This window comes from Osmerus eperlanus, chromosome 14 (genome assembly GCF_963692335.1).
Source record: "Osmerus eperlanus chromosome 14, fOsmEpe2.1, whole genome shotgun sequence".
NCBI classification, from domain to species: Eukaryota; Metazoa; Chordata; class Actinopteri; order Osmeriformes; family Osmeridae; genus Osmerus; species Osmerus eperlanus.
In genome coordinates this window covers 4551353-4569981 of record NC_085031.1, presented here as the reverse complement: position 1 = coordinate 4569981, position 18629 = coordinate 4551353, and the positions used below count along the sequence as shown (strand labels likewise).

The 18629-nt window shown below is 48.0% G+C and overlaps 1 protein-coding gene across 1 annotated transcript; it reads right to left on the bottom strand.

Annotated features, from left to right (window-relative positions):
- Positions 1-27: 27 nt before the first annotated feature.
- Positions 28-17755, bottom strand: setx (senataxin). The gene is made up of 26 exons (XM_062477419.1): positions 17598-17755; positions 16942-17121; positions 16571-16781; positions 16275-16384; positions 15835-16054; positions 14228-14347; positions 13783-13963; positions 13554-13659; positions 9295-12684; positions 8998-9097; positions 8559-8726; positions 8187-8407; positions 7508-7660; positions 7079-7235; positions 6889-6990; positions 6667-6776; positions 6371-6442; positions 6043-6192; positions 5713-5820; positions 5409-5593; positions 4991-5083; positions 4668-4868; positions 4423-4512; positions 2486-2573; positions 1882-2245; positions 28-1827 (listed from the first exon to the last, which is right to left on the bottom strand). The coding sequence occupies exons 1-26, from the start codon at positions 17598-17600 to the stop codon at positions 1199-1201; spliced, it is 7512 nt and encodes a 2503-aa protein (XP_062333403.1). The 5' UTR covers positions 17601-17755; the 3' UTR covers positions 28-1198.
- Positions 17756-18629: the final 874 nt, after the last annotated feature.

The window sequence follows — 18629 nt, the reverse complement described above, 5'->3', positions numbered from 1 at the left end:
TGACAGAGGAAGAATTAAAGGACAAGAGTCAGTCAACAAAGTTCTCTTTATTTGAGCATTTTGTGAAAAAGTAAAAAAAAAGCCCTGGACGTAGTCTCGTCCAAGATTCAGAACATAACGTAGTCTAGTTCTGCAGATCCTTTCAAATAGAGGCACCAATTTATTATATGCAATAGAATAATGCTTAAAAAACTATGGTCAATTTAAAAACAAATCCACGTTTAGGTCTCTGGTTCAACAGGTACCCAATATATTTGAAAGTGTTTTAAAGCCACATCTTAAGACCTGGTTTACATGTCAACAAAAGGTAAGATTGTTAAAAGGAAATTGGAAAAAGAAATTGTACAAACATAATCTGATGCAGATCACCAAGTGAGTGAATCATTTTTGCAGCTGCTGAACGAAAAAGTATAGCAAGAGATACTGCACAGGTCTCTATGTATCCCTGAAAGAGACAAGGAGCTTTTGCCTTAAACTAGATCTGGTTCGAAGACCATTCATAAACCCACTCAATCAGGGTACCCTTGATTTCTCTCCCCCCTCTTCACTGGAACCAATCAAACAGCTCAAAAGGTCTGTCTTATATTATGCATTTCTCTCCAGATCTATTTACTGTCAGCACACACCCAGAGGCCAACCTTGTGGTTGTCAGAGAGGCCATTAGCTGAGTTCTGACTTTTGAGTGGAATTTCAGGTAGAAACAGGACATGGAAATGATGAGAAACCAAAAGACAAACTTTAAAACGGCGTCAGTACAAATACAAAGCTTTAGGAATAAACGGGAGGGGGGGAGGGGGGGTATGTAAAAGAGAATTTCACAATCAGTCCAAAAAAAACAGATCACAAAAGAAAACAACAACATCAACATATATATATATATATATATATATATACGTATTCTAAGTGCATTTAAGTGGCTGTACTTTACATCTGGAAAAACACCTATTTACATCCCAGTGTTTTTGGCAAGATCATTGACATTGTGAACACGGAAATACTGTAACAAAAATCCATCCCACAGTGGAACTGGACTGTAGTTATAAAGACACAGCAGAAGTGACCAAGGAGAAGCAGCTGAGATGGAAACCTGGACTCTCGTTGAGAACTTTGGGTCTGAGGGGAACTCTTCTCTCTCTCATCTTCAAGTCCTCACCTTTGACCAAATCAATATAAAAAGGACCAAACTAAAACGCTCCACTCATCTCTTCGCTCTCTTTGAACTGGAGGGGGGGTCCCATTGCTGGTCCGAGGAGCGTTTCAGTCCCTTAGGGGTGTGTGTGGGGGGGTTGAGGTGCGGGGAGCGAGCCTTGTCGTGTGTGGAGCCAGTCAATCGGGGGTCTCGGGCCGTCCGCTCCCCTGGTGCTGGGTGGGGCGGGGCTCCTGAAACAGAGTGCATGTCCTTCTCTGGTAGGAGAGCTTTGGAGCTCCTCCCATGGTTGTACTCGACGTCTCCCCCACTGGGGCTGTTGGTGCCGGGATCCCCACGTCGTCCTCTGGAAGGGCGGGGGGCGTCGGTGGCGGGGTCCCGGATGTTTTCGGCGCACGCGGTTCTGGAGCCGTCCACTTGGGGCTCCCGGTTGTAGACGGCTGCTCGGTGGTCCCTCGCTCCGTCACCTCTGGGGTCCCTGTTGCTGCTGCTGCTGCCTGCAGAGGGCGCCCACGAGCTGAAATCCTGAGGGCTCTTGACCCGCTTCTGCCCAGTGTCACTGAATCGGACCTTATTTTTGTTGACAGCCGGGTGGTCTCGGACAGTCTCCCGAAGAGCCTCTACCCTGGGCTGGGGGGCCGGGAGGTACCGGGGTGAGGTCTCCGCCCTGGGGTCCCCCTGTGCCTCTTCTCTCTTCTGGAGGCCCTGGGGGGCGAGAGGAGGGCGAGCGGAAGGGGGCTTGAGCGACTGGGCCTTCTGGTCGGGGGGTTGTGGGACTCTCGCCGCCAGCCGGGGATCGGTGGGTCGCGCTACTGCCTGGGGAGGGGAGGCGTTGCTGGGGTGCTGCTGGAGGGAGCAGCCACTGGCCTGGGCGGAGGGCACAGGGTAGGAAGAGCGGCGCTGACTGACAGAGGCGGGCCTGGGGGCCTCCGCTCGGGATGAAGGGTTAGGAGCGGGGTAGGACAAGTTCCGGGCGAGGGAGGGAAAGGGCTTGAAGATCTTCTGGACGGCGTTGTTGAAGGCCTTCTCCTCAGCGCGGACAATGGTGCCTCTCCTGCTAGCATCGTTGATTAGCGCACCCCAATCACTGTCGCCGCTCTAGTGTGTGTGTGTGTGTGTGTGTGTGTGTGTGTGTGTGTGTGTGGGAGGAACCAAAAAGGCAAAGTTGAAACGGCGGGTCAGAATCAACTTAATCTGCAAGGTATTAGCAAAGGACATCAACAACTGGATTGGAAATGTCAATAAATCCAAGGTGTGTTTGTGTTTATACTAATAAAGAAGAACTAGTCATGGATATAAGCCACGCCCCCACGTATTGTATGACCGCGAAAAACCAACCTTGAGTGTGCGCAGGTGACCCAGAATGAACAGGCTACACCTGGCTCGTGTGATGGTTACATTCATCCGCTGTCTGTTAGCCAGAAACCTGTGGGGAACAGCAAACATGAACGTTACACAGTACATAAAGTCAACCTGCAGGGCTAACCTTCACCCTCACCGACAGGGCCAACCATCACCGACACACACAGGGCTAGCCTCCCCTCTTTACCCACACAGACAGGGCCAACCATCACCGACACACACAGGGCTAGCCTCCCCTCTTTACCCACACCGACAGGGCCAACCATCACCGACACACACAGGGCTAGCCTCCTCTCTTTACCCACACAGACAGGGCCAACCATCACCGACACACACAGGGCTAGCCTCCGCTCTTTACCCACACAGACAGGGCCAACCATCACCGACACACACAGGGCTAGCCTCCCCTCTTTACCCACACAGACAGGGCCAACCATCACCGACACACACAGGGCTAGCCTCCCCTCTTTACCCACACAGACAGGGCCAACCATCACCGACACACACAGGGCTAGCCTCCCCTCTTTACCCACACAGACAGGGCCAACCATCACCGACACACACAGGGCTAGCCTCCCCTCTTTACCCACACCGACAGGGCCAACCATCACGACACACACAGGGCTAGCCTCCCCTCTTTACCCACACAGACAGGGCCAACCATCACCGACACACACAGGGCTAGCCTCCGCTCTTTACCCACACAGACAGGGCCAACCATCACCGACACACACAGGGCTAGCCTCCCCTCTTTACCCACACCGACAAGAGTTTAGCCTCACGGTGCGTTCACGGGGCGTCGGCTTCCAATTCATTTTCAATGAAACCATAAAGATCGCAGCCTTAGGACGCTTCAACGCTTAAGGCGTTGACGCAAGCATAGGGCATTGTGGGAAGGCGAGTGGAGCGTTGCAAGTTGGATTTTCTCAACTTTATGTAAATGAGGAGAGTGAAAATGCTAGCGTTGGCCAATCGGATTGGTTTCTTGTAACGTAGCAACTGTTGGTCATGGTAAACATTTCTAGGTTTTACAAATTCAAGATGGAGGAGAAACTTATCGTATATGTCTGCACACCCAGTTCTGTTCAAAGTTACGTAATGTGACGAGCCTGAATTTAAAGATTACATTAAACTAATAATGCATGGTGCAGGGTTGCCGACGTTGTCAGTGTCCCTAGTGTGTTTTTATACTTTTAAATTCAGTCTGGTCACATTACGTGACTGTTCTGTGCCACTGCTAGCTTGCTAGCCCAGCCTACAAACAACTGGTTGAGTAGGGTGACCAGACGTCCTCTTTTACCCGGACATGTCCTCTTTTCGAGACCTAAAAAAAGCGTCCGGCAGGGATTCCAAAATTGTCCGGGATTTTGACTCGTCGGATATTTGTGTTTCTCTTGGTCTTTCACAAACTATTACGCCCTTACAAGTTTTGGAAATGGTATCTCCCTTACGTTCCACCTTCTTGCACGAGCTCTGACTGTAGAGAGAACTGTCATTTTGATCAGATAATGCGGCATGCAATAGACGACCAGCTCACCCCCTTCCCCCCCCCCCCCACCAACAAACTCAAATCTGGTCACCCTATGGTTGAGTGACCGGTGGCGTAACATGTAGTCTACTGTAATCTTGCACTAGTAAAAATTCAGTATTTTTACACAAATGTTGTGTAAAAGTGGTATTTTGATCGATATTGTGAGTACATGAACCCAAGTCTGCACGCTTGGTCATGCCTACAACAGTGACCTTAAAGAAGTACAACTCTGTATTAACTTTTCTAACACGGCCCCCGAGCGTGGTGTACTGTGGGAAGGCAAGCGGTGCAGAGCGTTAAAAAAACGCTGCAGTGTGAACGCGCCGTTACCATCATCAACACATACAGTGACCCCCCCATCCCTCTTGGGTCGTCTCCTCACCCGATGCCATCCTGGCCCGCCCTGACACAGGACACGATGATGCAGTCCATCTCCTGGCCCTGGAAGCCGTCCACAGTGTCCACCACCACCCTGCAGCCAACACAGCAGGACCCAGCGTCAACAAACACCCACAACAGAGAGGACGAGAGACGTGAAGGACAAAGACTGAGAGAAAGAGAGAGAGACCGTATGTGCATAAGCACATGTCTAAATGTGTGTGTGTGTGTGTGCGCTGGTAGACTCACTGGACGTATTCGAAGTCCTCCCGCGACATCTCTCTCCTGACACGCTCCTTCTGCCCGTTGTAAGGGGTGATCACGCCCACCTTCACCTGCTTCTTGTCCAGCTGCACGCCGGCCTGCTTCTTCACGGCCGCCATCACGTGGCCGTTCATCAGCCTCAGCAGCAGCAGCACCAGCCGCGCCTCCTTCTCGTTGCAGAACGACCTTTGGAAACGCGCGCAAACACAGCCAGTGAGCCAACTGGTCACCCATCCGGCCGCCCGGCCGACTCTCAAGTCGGGGTCAAGTCGGGGTCAGGTTCATTCTTGAGAATGTAGCGTCCTTACTCTCTGTCCTTGAGCTCTTGGCCATCCACAACGTCAAACAGGAGGTAGGGCTGGAAAGGCCAACCGGCAGCGCACCTCTCCTCTCCTGTAGCACTGCAGGCAGACAGGAGAGACATACACACACACACACCAGGGTTACCCACCATGTTGAATTCTGTAGTGCAGTACTTCGTTTGGTCCACGAAAAGACGTTCGTCGCCCCTTGTTTTCAGGTCAACTAGTCAAGAGCAGCTAATCCAGGTGAGAGGATGGATTCACCCCCTACACACTTGTCCATCTTATAGAGGAAGGGGCTCTAAGGGTGAGCGACTCTTTTCCCCTGTGACAAAGGGGAAAAGTAGATCACCTCCCCCCAGAGACAGGTAGATCTACCTGTCTGTGATGAGCAGAGGGAGGGGGGGGGGGAGGAGAGACCTACCTGTCTGTTATGAGCATCTTGTTGTAGATGTGCTTGGAGGGGAACTCGCAGATGTCGGGGTGCATGCGGTACTGTTTCCGTAGAAACACCACAGGGCTGGGGCAGCCCTGCTCCTGGCTGAGGAGCCTCAGGCGCTGACACAGCCGGGCCATCAGAGACTGGCTGTAGTCCAGCTCCTTCGCTTTCTGGGAGAGGGGGGAGGCGCAAGGGACACAGAGTGAGAGACCACACTACATGGGATAGAGAGAGAGCGTGCGGGTTGCTGAACGCGTTTTGAACCCGCTTGCAGTGGGAGCTGCAGTACCTGTGAGACGACAGTAGGGGGCAGCTGGTTGGGGTCTCCCACCAGTATGAGTGTGCTGCAGCGGTAGAGCATGGGGATCAGGGTCTCCGTCTCTGTGGCCTGACCTGCCTGGGCGTCATGTAAACCCAAACACGCATGCGCACGAAACGACACAGACACACATGGGTATGATGTCAGTCAGGTAAAGTCTTTTTTTTTTTTATGAACAAGGTGGAAAAAAATTATTATGCAGCTAGGTTTATTCACTTACATGATAAGAAGAGGATACTACTTTAAAAGGCTGCGATCTTTCTCATCCTATCTAACCCCTAGCGGCGTTCCGACTCTGACCTCGTCCACGATGACGCAGTTGAAGGGTTCGTGTCCGAGGCGTCGAAAGGCGGACTCTAGGACCATGCTGCCGCTGGTGCTCAGGGTGGAGCAGATGACGTGAGCGTCGTTGAGGACCCTGGCCTGCATTGCCTGCTTCATACTGCGACTCTGGGAGAGGGAGGAGGGACAAGAGGCAAGGAGAAAGAAAAGAGTGAGATGGTGGAATGGATATTTCTAGAAAGTTCTTGCCCTTAAGACTAATTTGTGTTTTATTTACAATGTTGTCTGATTAGGAGGTTACTAGTGGGTATGTTGTTGAGGTTAGAGATATAAAACAGTCTCTCACCTGCTTGAGCTCACTGCTGAGGGCTTGTCTGTCCTTGGCCAGTCTGGCCTTCTTCTCAACCAACTCCCTGTACTGCATATACATCAGGAAGAAATATATCAGCAGTGAAAAAAACTTTTATTATTATTCTCTGAAAGGACTACCTAGTGGACAAAATTAGTGGAGGTAATGTATATACTGGGCTCTGGCGGCCCCTTCTGGTGAAGAATAGTACACGTGGCTGTGATCGGTATTTTAGGGATGCGTGTCAGATTTGGGCTTTGTCTTTTGATTCTGTCTGTGTGTCGTGTGTGTACCTTAGGACTGTCCTTTTTTTCACGGCTGATCTCCCTGGAGATATTGTAGATCCACTCCTCAAGCTGAGCGCTGCGCCGGTGTACGTCTGGGTTTTGTAACATGGCCTTCTCTATTGGGACACACACACACAACAGGTCAGCAATAGTCTGATGAATAACTGCTACGCTCCGAGAGGCGGTCTTCTCATGTCGTTTCCCATTTCGATAACATGCATGTGTCACCTGTTCGGCTCTTGATCTGGTTGTCCAGGCTGAAGTCAGCGAGCTTCTTACTGATGACCTTCTCGCTGCCCAGTCTTACTAGGTTGATGTCCCCACAGTTGCCTGCACGCAAACATACACAAGTGTCACCACAGGCTGACTGTCGGCCCCAGCGCGTTCCTGTGTCGGCGTGCGTGTAAGAGAGAGGTACCCTGGGGCCGTTGCGGGAGGCTTAGACTCTTAAAGGCCACGATGACCTTCTTCATCAGGTTGTCAATGGCGGCGTTGGAGGGAGCGCAGAGGAGGACCCTGAGACGACGGGGCTTGGAAAGGCGGTTGGCGGAGGTAGGGGCCATGCTCTGCGCACCCTGCGAGGGATTATCAATAATGTAGCCAAAGACGATTTTGTCACGCAGTGATATTCATTTCAACATCATTTTATCCATTTATTTGGTGTTTAAAACAAGTCAGATTAAACCTACTATCAATAGTAAGATACTACTTTTTATCCTGGGACGCACTTCTCACCTGGCACAGTGAAATCGCGTCAGAGGTACGAAGACCATCACCACAATGTGCCAGGTGAACTCAATCAAGCACACCTGGGTCTATGTGCGCCCGGCGCTACCGCAAGTCTTACCCCCGAGAAGAGATTCATGAGCAGGCCTACGATCGCCTTGCTCTTGCCCGTTCCTGGAGGTCCGTGGATCAGGCAGACCTTGGGGCCCTTGGCCTGGTTCCTGACAGCAGATGCCCCGTTCCTTACGGCCTTCAGCTGATCTGAGTTATACTCCTGAGAACACCACAGCGAACGTGGTTCAATCACAACATGCCACACAAACGTTTCCAGTTACTGTCACATGTCAATTTAGCGTCACGGAAAGGCACACGCACAAACCACTACATGTAAAACTGTACTGTTACCTACTGCCTGGTACACTGGAGTGGAACTAAATGGGGAAAAGCATCCTCCAGTGAACCAACTTCTTACTAGCTCATGAAATAATTACACTATTTGTATCTTTTGTACTATTTGTATCTCTTGTACTATTTTTCTTTTTATATTGTAAATTATATTACTTTATATTTTATTTTATATTTTGTATTAGTATTAGGTAGACTTTTACCTTTTGTATAGTTAGACCACATATTTAAGTTTTAGGATTCCTATATGTTTAATGTATGCACCTACCTGCCAAATTAAATTCCTTGTCTGTGCAAACTTTCATGGCGAATAAAACCCTTTCTGATTCTAAAAGCCTTCCTTATAAAACCTCAACTTCAGAGGCTGAATGTCGAAGCAAACAACTAGAACTCACTGGCAGGTTGAGGGCGGAGCCGTCGTCCTCGCCAGGGGTGAAGTAGGAGATCTGGGGGGCCAGGAGGGACCTGTTCAGGGGACTGCTCTTCAGACTGACCAGGGCCCTGAACTCCCGCAGGGTGTTGATGAGGGAACCCACCACATCACACCGCACGGGCATCTTGTTCACAGACGTAACGTTCCCACATGTCTTGATGATCATGGTGATGGTGGGCTGGCCTGGGAAGGGGTGTTGGATAGATCAGGCAGGAAATGAATACTTGAATTAAGGGACAAACATGCACAACTAGGGGGGGGGGAAACGAGGGGGGAATACAACTTTGATCCCGTGACATTCCATTCCCTTAACATTCCAGGCGATCATCCTCACCCTCGCGTTGGACGTTGGACTTGTGGACACAACCGAAGTATGCCTTGGGCTCCAGTTGGTCTTGCTCATATATAGAGTAAGCTCCAGTGTTCTGAGGCAGCCACAGGACCACCAGGTCATCCTCCTTAGGGTACAGGTGACGCGACTCTTCATTGGGAGTGAGAACCGCTGAGAGGGAAAAGGTTGAGGTGAAGCAGGCATGGGACAAAATAATTCCTAGCTATTCCAATAACTAGCATTGCCAGACCAGACCCCGTTGAAAGATGAGACGTCGGTGAACTAAGCCAAGTTGTGCACCACTGTCGTCAACATTGGATTGAGGCTATCATTGGAATAAAATATGGCTTTCACCGGGTTTGAGTTTTGAAAAGTTAAATGACTATTAATCGTTCATCCTCTAAGCAGTAACGGGAATTTGTGGCTTTTTCACAAAAGTTACCCTCGAAATTGACGTTCCATACACCGTTGCGGAAGTCATTTCCGACCAAGTTCAGCTTCATCTGTCTTGTTCCACTGTTCTTCTGCCAATCAGAGCAAAGCTGACGACAGAGAGACCAAAACCAAGCATTAATTGCAGAACATAGATCTCCAAAAAGGATCCATGAACACTAACAAAATCATCATTTTGTTTGTTCAGATGTTCAAAATCATCATTTTTTTTTTATTGGGTTTGCCTTACGACCTACTGTGTGGGCTATTCAACATAAGCATGCAAAGAATTCTACACAACACCCACCTCTTCAAACGCATTGATGAGCAACAAAGGGTAAAAGGTCTTGTAGTACTCATCAAAGGACTTAAAGTGTGTGCCCACTGGCACCAACGGGAAGGCACACAGGTCTGTAGGCGCTCCAAACTGCTTGTAGTTGGTGAACATATCATAGGTCCACCTTAGAATGTTCTGGATAGGGGTGGAGGGGTCCAAAAGGATGTTCGGGTGCCTGTTTGGCACAAGGGAGGTGCCAAACAGGCACCCCCCTTGGTGCCTGTTTGGCACCTCCACCAAGGGAGGTGGAGGCATCTGTACAGACTGTGCTTGGGGGAGCGGGTGAGGCTGGGGGGCACCAGGTCTCCGGACTGGGGGGGGCCTGTTGAACCTGCCCCTTCCCAAAGCACAACCAGCCGGAGTCTTCTCCATGTCCTGCATCAGCGAAGCATTTCTGGAACTTGACGGTGAAGCATAGATCTTGGTGGTGGACGGCTTGGCGTTCATGGAAGACATCGGAGACATGCCTGGTTTCAGGAACAAGCGCTCGTCGTTCTGAGCAGCTGCGGTGGCAGATAGAGGCGCAGGCGGTTTTTTAAAACCGTGGTTTTGATCTGCCTGCAGGTCGCCTGGCAGATCTTCTCCATCCGCGGGCTCCTGGCTGTCTCCGTCAATATCCATGTCTACAGGATCTCGCTGCGTATAGAATTCATCTTCATTTTCCTCCATTTGGGAGGACATCTCCATATCTGTGGGCCCTGTTTGAGTGTACATCATCCATTCATAGTCGTAATCATCATTACCAAGCATTTCATCCCCCCTGGCAGCCTGACCAGAGCTGCTAGCAGTGACATCATCTTTCCCATGGAAACATTTCGATATTTGAATATCTGTGCTGGATAAGGTGGTGCTCGATGTGGTGGGAGATTCTGGCGCGTTCCCATTCATCGCTGCTTTGAAAACCTTCTTCTCCGGATCTGGCTGGGAGCAAGGCAGGAGATCATCTTCATCCTCCTCGTCTGAAAACATGAGTGGAAGGGCTCGTCGCTCAGGATCTTTCTTGTTCTTCCCACAGGTGTCTTCCTCAGCATTCTCCCCGGGGTGTGCTGGGGCCCCCGGTCCCCCCCCCTGCTGCTTAGACTTGGCCTGCCTGAAGAACTGGCGTTGCTTTGGGGGTATGAGCTTCCTTTTAGTACCCGGCACTACAAGCGTGTCGGAGGTCCGGACTTTGGCCTTCTTGGTCTTTCGGGTGCGCTTCCTCCCTGCCTGTCCTACTTGAACTCCTTGGCCGTGGAGTCTCAGCTGGTCCACGTAGTCCCGGGATCGCTGGGACAAATCAAAGGCCTTTCGTTCTTTCTTTTTAAGGCCTAGCTTCTCCGCCGTGGACTCGGGCTCCTTGGCCTTACGGACCTTTCTTGGGGGCACAATCGCTGGCATGGAGGTAGATTGGGCTGGCCTTGAATTGGAGGCGGAGGAGGAGGAAGCCTGGGTCTCTTTCTCGGTCCTGGAGGAGGTAGGCTTCGAGAGAGAGGGTCGGGCCTCCTTCTCTATCCAAGTGGAGTCAGAAGTATGGTCTGCTTTCTTGGGAAGCGGCATGGTAAACTGAGGGGCAATCACTGCATGTTCTTTGGATCTCCTCTCTTCATGGTCAGGTTTCTTGCTCCGGGCTTTAACAGGAAGTGGTTTCGGCTCTACAAAAATATCCTTTTTTGGGACAATGGCGGCACGTTTACGATCTTGAGAAGGCCTCTTCTGCTTGGCTATCCCCTCCTCTGCCTCTAGCATGGCTCTTTCTATGTCTTCATCTGAAATTGGTTGTGTGTCGTTTTCAGGAAAAGCTGAGGTTTCACTAAACGCTGGTCTGATGGGACAATCATTTTTAGTCTTGGGAGGAATAACATGCTGCACATTGTCGTTCTCTAGACCCGAGTCAGCCCAAGCAGATACAACATCTTCCTGCGTCTCAAACTCAAACACCTGTGATTCGTCCCCCTCATATTCACGACACAGGCTGTGGTTCATGCCAGAGGGTTCGCTCTTGATCATTTTCTTCACAAAAAAAAGGTCTTCTCCTGACCCCCCATCGCTATCGCTTTCGCCATCGCCATCCGATATTACAATGACATCCTCTCTTGTTTCATTGAACACGGATCTGTCAAGTTTGTGACAACTGCCAGGAGGTATATGGGGTTTCACGTTCGTTCTTTTCAACACCGAGAGGCGAGTATTGTCGACGGATTCGCTTTCAGTGGAATCAGCAGGGGGGCTCATAACCTCTCTCCTTGTCCTGTCAGAGTTAGATGTGGAGGGCTTGGGACTTTCTGTCTCGTCTCTGCTCCGAGGCTCAAAGGCCACGCTGTTCTTTACGCCTGCATTCTTGTTAGACATCAGCTCACTGAGTTTGGATTTTAATTCCAGAATTCTTCCCAGATCTGGTCTCAAAGAGGACTTCTCGAGGATCGGAGGTGAAGCAGAGATGTCTTTCGCTGTTGCAGGTTCCTCAATAAATTCCTTCTTCAGCGATGGTGCTTCCAGGAGTTGTGCGCTACGATTGCTGCCATCATGGGGAGCATCTTCATTGTAATCCAACGACACTTCCTCTTTAATGGGACGGCTACCTACTATTAAACCGCTTGGCCCTGGAAGGTCAGATGGTGCACAAACAAGTGGTGATGCATGGCCGGCATTCAAGGCGTCAGCTGGCGGGGTGATTGTTCTAGCTGGTTTGTCCATCATCTGCCTGACAAACTGCTTCAAACAGTTCTGCAGATGCTTGACCTCTGACCCTTTCAGTATCCAATCCTTTTGAGGGCCTCTGATCTGCTGGTTCAAGAGATCCAAGAAATGTGAACACTTGGCGGTCTGTTGAGGGGTGTTGGAGCACAGCTTGCTGCCTTCCTTAAGCAGGGCCCGGATGAGAGCCATGCAAGCCTGAGGCACTGCCCTGTTCGAAACCGTCTTGCGGGGCGGTGGCAACCTCGATGATGAAGTGGAGGAGACAGAGTGAGAGCTTGGTACTTCCAAGCCCTTGAAAGCCTCACCGGGAAGTGTAGCCGTCTTCACCAACACCTCCACCCAGTTGGGGGCGCAGTAGTAAAGCATGTTCATGCATCCACTCTCCAGGTGCAGATTGATGATGTAAACGAGAATGAGGGTAAAGAACTCGGAGACCTTGTCGCAGGTAGATCGTCGTTCCTGCCAGTCCCTGTTCATTTCTTCACATAGATAGTGGATGACCTCGTTGATGTGTAGGTCGTTGAGGTCCATGATGGACTTGATGAAGGGGATGAACCACAGGAAGGTGCTGTTGTGGATGCGCAGGGCCTGACCTAGATCAGACTGCAGGTAATTCACCAGACAGTTCATTTCCTCGTACACCACGCTGCCGTCCGCACCATGGGAGCGTCGCCCTCTCTTTTCCTTAAGAGAGAGAGAAACAGACAGAAAGGGAAAGAGATGGAGAGGGAAAGAGAGTTCTTTGTTACCTCGTACACCAGAAATCACTGAGTTCCCAGGTACCCTATCCTCTACCCTATTGATAACCTGTACTGCATCTTGTTGATTTATTTCAAATGTAATGGTTAACTCTAGCCTGGGAACCAGACCAATCTGCAAGCTCATGGTTCATTTGCTCTGGCAAATGGGTCTGGCCGCCCTGCCATTCCAACAGATTTCCTTCCGACATGAAAAGTGCCGGGCCAATCATAACCGTTGGTCTGATATGTGGCGGGTTTAATCCGAAGAGGAGGCCTTTTGGTAAGCAACAGGGATGATGTTTCAATGCTGTGATTTGCATTTTGCTATTTGCATTTGCCAATTGGTCGGGCGATGCCAGGCTAGGTTAACCCAAGTGTATCTGAGAGAAGCGTGCTTCGCTGCTTGCAAGTCTCCATTAACAGGGACCATGGAATTGAATCCCAGAGATTGACTTCATTGTGTGCCATAAAGAAATATATTCGCAAGCTATGATTATACTAAATAACCTTTGCCCTGGCCTTGACTTTCTGACGCTCTTGATTAACAGCCCACGGAAAACTCTTGGAATCACCCTGCAGGAAACATAAGGAAGGTTTAAGTCCAAGAGGTCATCACATAACTCAGCACAGGACTTTACTAGTGGCGTTACACCGGGTTTTGAAACGGGTCTCCCTGCAGTGGGCTCCCTCCCACGTCCAAAATGTACGGGCAGATAAATCCACGGACACATTTTTTACATTTCCAGTTTGGAGTCAAACACTCTCAAACAATCAGTCCAAAATACATCATGGTGAGAATGTAGCTTCAGCTACCTTGCTCTGGTCTGGGATGTTAGCACAATACACCATTTGACTGCATGTCACCGTGCTATCATCATCATCATCATCATCAAGCACAGGCTCCACTTTGACTTGCGGCCTATAGAAACGCGGGGGGGGGGGGGGACGGACTCATTAGTTATCCATCAAATTCAACAAGAAAAGGGAGATCATGTATAAGTATAGACATCATGTGCAAGTATATAAACAGAAACGTTCGTACATCTGAGATTCCTTTCTTATGCAATCAATCTCTTTCATGTAGCTGGAGCTCTCTGTGATAGTCGTGAAGGCAGGGATGGGCTCTATCTGACCCCAGATCCTGGAGCCCAGCCGGTCCAAGATCACCATGAAGCACTGCAGGGCCGGCCAGAAGGGGTCCTCCTTCCCATCTTCCTCTTCGTCTGCGGGGTAGGGAGCAAACATACATCAAGACAGCTCCATGAGATTAACGCTCCCTCACTGAGTAATGTTAAGTAAAGGCATGCCTTTAACTTTTAATATCTACAACAACAATATCATTTCACAACCAAATCTCTCTGGCAAAAAAAAAAACAACAACAACAATTGTAAATATGTTTGGAAGATTCAAGCAGTTAGATAACTAATTTAACAATACAAAAGAAGCATCGTCATCGACTTGTCAGCTTCACCGACAAGTTACTTACCCTCCATGCTATTCTCCATCGTATTGAGGATACACTGGAGTATGTTGGCCTGTTTGTCTGGTCCTAGGAACAGAGAGTCCATGGCCTGTGTGTCCAACTGGGTCAGAAGCATGCAGATGCCTGAAGCCAAGTGAGGAAAAGAACAAATGCTTCAGACATTTCCTTATCTCACAATATGCTTTTTACGGTTACAGGGATCAAAATTGCGACCATTTTGGTTGCATATGGTCCAGAAATTGTATCTTCTTAATATTTGATTGGATGCTCCGAAGTGTTTGCAGGTGCTAACTTTTTAACCCTTGTGCTGTCACAATGACCCAAAGGTTCACAACGACCCATCGGCGTGTTGCGGCAACTTTACCCAATACAAAAACAAATATAAAGCATTTTATTTTAACCTTCGCGCTGTGGGGGGTGTGAGACAGCCCGACGGTTAAAAGAAATTGCTTCATTTACATTTACATTTTAGTCATTTAGCAGACGCTCTTATCCAGAGCGACTTTACAGTAAGTACAGGGACATTCCCCCGAGGCAAGTAGGGTGAAGTGCCTTGCCCAAGGACACAACGTCATTTGGCACAGCCGGGAATCGAACTGGCAACCTTCTGATTACTAGCCCGATTCCCTAACCGCTCAGCCACCTGACTCACTTTATTTTTGTATTGGGACTGAAGGGTCACAATGACCCTAAGGTAACACAAGGGTTAAAGTTGGGAGGACCAGTACTACCAAGTAAAAAAAGTTAAGTTTTAAGCCCTGGGTTATGATGTGGAAAATTAAACCACACTGTTGAATTGATGAAGATTGATTAAGATTAATAAGGAAGCTCTTGAATCACCCCTTTTAGTATTGTTCTATATTAATGGAAAACATATATTAAACTGTTGACTGATTATCAATATCACTGAATTACACAAACATAAAAGGTAATGAGCATGTGTGTGATCTGTAACAGTGGCTGAGGAGCAGGGGGGAGGGGCTACCCGGGAACAGATGTCTTCCTTCTTAAACAGAGGCATAGGCTAGAAGTCAAGGTTTTTGGCCCTACGCCCAGAATCTTATCTTTAGTCAACAAAGGGCCCAGGCAAACTAAGGAAAGCCACCTTTTGGGAAAACCAAGCACTAGGCCTAAATTGGGATGATTCACAGTTGTTATTACCAATAGAAACATAACTCATGAGAATAGGAGGGGCCATTAAATAGTATATAACTGGATACGCGGGGGGGTAAAAATAAGTTGGGTTTCAGGGCCTGCTCACGTTTATTGGGATTTTTGTTTGTCTTGAAGACCAATAAACATTTTGCATCAAACTTTGCAGTGTTCCAGTGCCATTTTTTCACTTTAAAGATAGATTGAAGACTTGGATAAAATTACACGACATGAGCTGATAAAGTGACCGGTCCACCGTTCTATCAAACCAATGTTACATAACCAACTAAACGTCATCTTTACGTTCTAAACTTTAATGCAGGGTTTTGATTGGTTAATATTAGCCATCAATCACTCACTGTCACTGCGCTCCGTTGTCACGTGACAGGGAGCTAACTAGCGTGCAAAATAAATCTATGTAAAAGTACAACCAAACTAAATTGAGATTGACGCCTCACCCAGCCAGTAGTTCTTGTCGTTCTGATAATCATACAGATGCGATGGCAGCATTGTCATCTTTCTGGTGGGGTCGTAAGTGGGGTCAATCCCCGGGAGGTTCCGGGAGATTCCAAGCTCCACAACACAGAACATGCAGGAAAATATCTCCTGGAGGTCATAGAAGTCATCTCTGTCCACGTTGCCCAGAGACCTGGCCACGTTGATGGCCCACCGCCTCACCTAGGGAGGAGGGGAGGAAAATATAGGAGAACATGTAGATTTTGAATATGTAGAATAGGTGTTACTATTTTATAACCCGCAACCCTTTCAAGGAGACCTTGAGAAATGTACATCTCACCACCACGGTAACACAATTAGCATCTGACAATAGTGTGATGGTACAATTAATATATGTCCATTGCATGTGTATATTTACAAACTATTTTACAACGAGCAGTACCGTCTCATTGGGATGAACTAGGAGGAGGTAGATGCCTGGGTTTTTTTCAGTAACCTGAAAGGATTGGTTTGATTTCTCCATCTTACAAAGAGCCTCGACACACATGTCACCTGGTGGACAAAAGCACATGTGAAGGAGACTGCAGCCCAGCATGTCTATGTCAAAGAAAAGAAAGTGGGTGTAATGCTCCTTATATACAATGACAACAGTACTCCACGGGTCTCTACAGAAATACACCCACGTTGCCCTTCAGAAGAGAACATTTAAGTGAATTGGTTGTTGTGTATCAAACTCACTCAGTTGTGGATCAGCCATTAGGTAGGGGTATTTCAGGATCTCAAGCAGAGGGAAGCGTAGGACATTAGCATACTCCGCTGGGTTCGTTTTAGACACTTTGGTCTCCTCCTGATTATCTTCGATGACCCAGAGGTCGTCATCCTCCAGCTCCTCTTTTGAAAACTGAGAGAAGTGGCTGCGGAGCCGAGATGTCTCCAGCTTCCAAAGCCTCTGTTGAGAAGAATGGGAGGCGACAGGGTCAATGGAGAGATAAAGATGGTGACCAAAAGTTGATCAAAAAAGGTAATATTCAGACAATAGAACAACATAGCTCTACATGCTTATTTTCCCCATATAGACACCAGCGTGCACAACACATCTAAACTGTCACCTTATGCAGAGCAGGGAAGTTTTCCCTCGCTCTGTGGTACTCCAGAACACACTCGTTGCAGAAGCAGAGGTCCGCGTTGACCGCCTCCTCATCTTCGACCGAGAGCGAGCCAGAACTGTAGCTCTGGAGCAGCTCTGCGGCACCATTTTCTACTGACGTGCACCAGCGACAGGTACTCATCTATAGGAGAAAAACAGACAGGTAAATAATGCTGATGGTCAGAGCACAGGAAACTCATGGGTAAATAACGGCTGTCAGTGATTTACATAATGTCATATTTAGATAAACAAAAGCCTCTCAGGGTTCGACTTTTTAAGTTACACATTCAATGTTTATATCATGCGTCCACTTTTCTTATAAAGCCTCATGACTCCTTTGCGCTGCACACTTTGTTGACATGCTAACTCACATGTAGAAGAGAACTGCTTTGTTGACAAAGCAAACACGCAAACGTTAACTCAAAATAAAAAGTGAGGGAAACTTCCTTTCCTCGGAAAAATAACTCGTTAGCTGAATAGCTACTCTAGACAGCTAACTAGCTAGCTAGTTGCTAAAATAATTCTAGTAGTAGTTAACCAGAGAGAGCGTTACAGTACGTAGTTTATCAATGTTTTCCCGGAATACGGTGTGGGTTTTTCGACCAAAGCAAACCTTACCATAATTAAACGGTGTTGAATATAAAAGGTGCATTAAATCGATGTAGCAGACAAACAGCTCCGTTCCAATAACATGTAATGGCATTCAACTACTAGTAGCTACATTCTGTTTGATTCCATCTCAAAAAATCTCCGCCGTTACCTTCTCAAGCGAAGTTGCTAACTGGTGGGGAAGTGACGTTCGGGTTGGGCCCTCTTCCGCCTTGTTCTGTCTGATACTATTCCGCCCTGCAGAAGTGAAACTGAGAAAAATGACTTCAAAGTTCTTTGACTATCCAGCCAGATGTGTTTAGTGATGTTCAGGTTAGTGGTAGTGCACTGATTGAACATATATTAATGAAGTAATATTTATTCATTAAAAAACACGGCCACAGATTTGACCCATGACCCCGAAATAGCTATACAGTAAATGCAGAAGCCAAGTGCAGTAACTACAATGTTGTTTTCCAGTTTTCTTTGTATTTTCAGTAAAACAAACTATTTTGACTATTTAAATATTTTGTAAATGTATTTAATAATCGAGTTTTTTTGCCATGGTAACTAATTAATTTTGATCAGTCTTCAGTATTTTACACAATTAATTAATTCAAAAGTACACAAAATAACATGAAAGAAATGAAAGTGAAATACGCTAGTCATCACCTAACCTTAGCTAGCTTGAGTTAAGGCAGAGCCTGTTTAAGTTTCTATATTAGACATTCTCTGGTTAAGGTAAGGTTTACTATCTTATCACCGGTGGGTTTAGCGCAGTTGGTTTCGTAGCTCATTAGCACATTACTTAGCCATAATCTGGATATTTTCTTTTAAGTGATAGTTCCAGTATTCTTTTCCCTCTAGATGCAATTTCATTCAGGTGAGAGTGGTGATAAATGAGCTCGAAATATAGACCAGTAGAATTACTTGTAGACTGCAGTAAGTGCATACAATGAAGGGGCAAACAGCGCCGTAACTACACTTACTGCCGTTTGCCTCGGTTTTAAGTGTGCTTTGATAGTTACTGCAATTCTTTATACCACTTTTCTCGAAAACGGA

Bases quoted from the DNA above. Each gene is read 5' to 3' on its own strand.
- setx (XM_062477419.1), bottom strand. The intron at 12,685-13,553 runs GTAGCTGAAGCT...CTCTCTCTTAAG, and splicing joins ACATCCCAGACCAGAGCAAG to GAAAAGAGAGGGCGACGCTC. The intron at 4,513-4,667 runs GTGAGTCTACCA...TGTTGGCTGCAG, and splicing joins GAGGACTTCGAATACGTCCA to GGTGGTGGTGGACACTGTGG.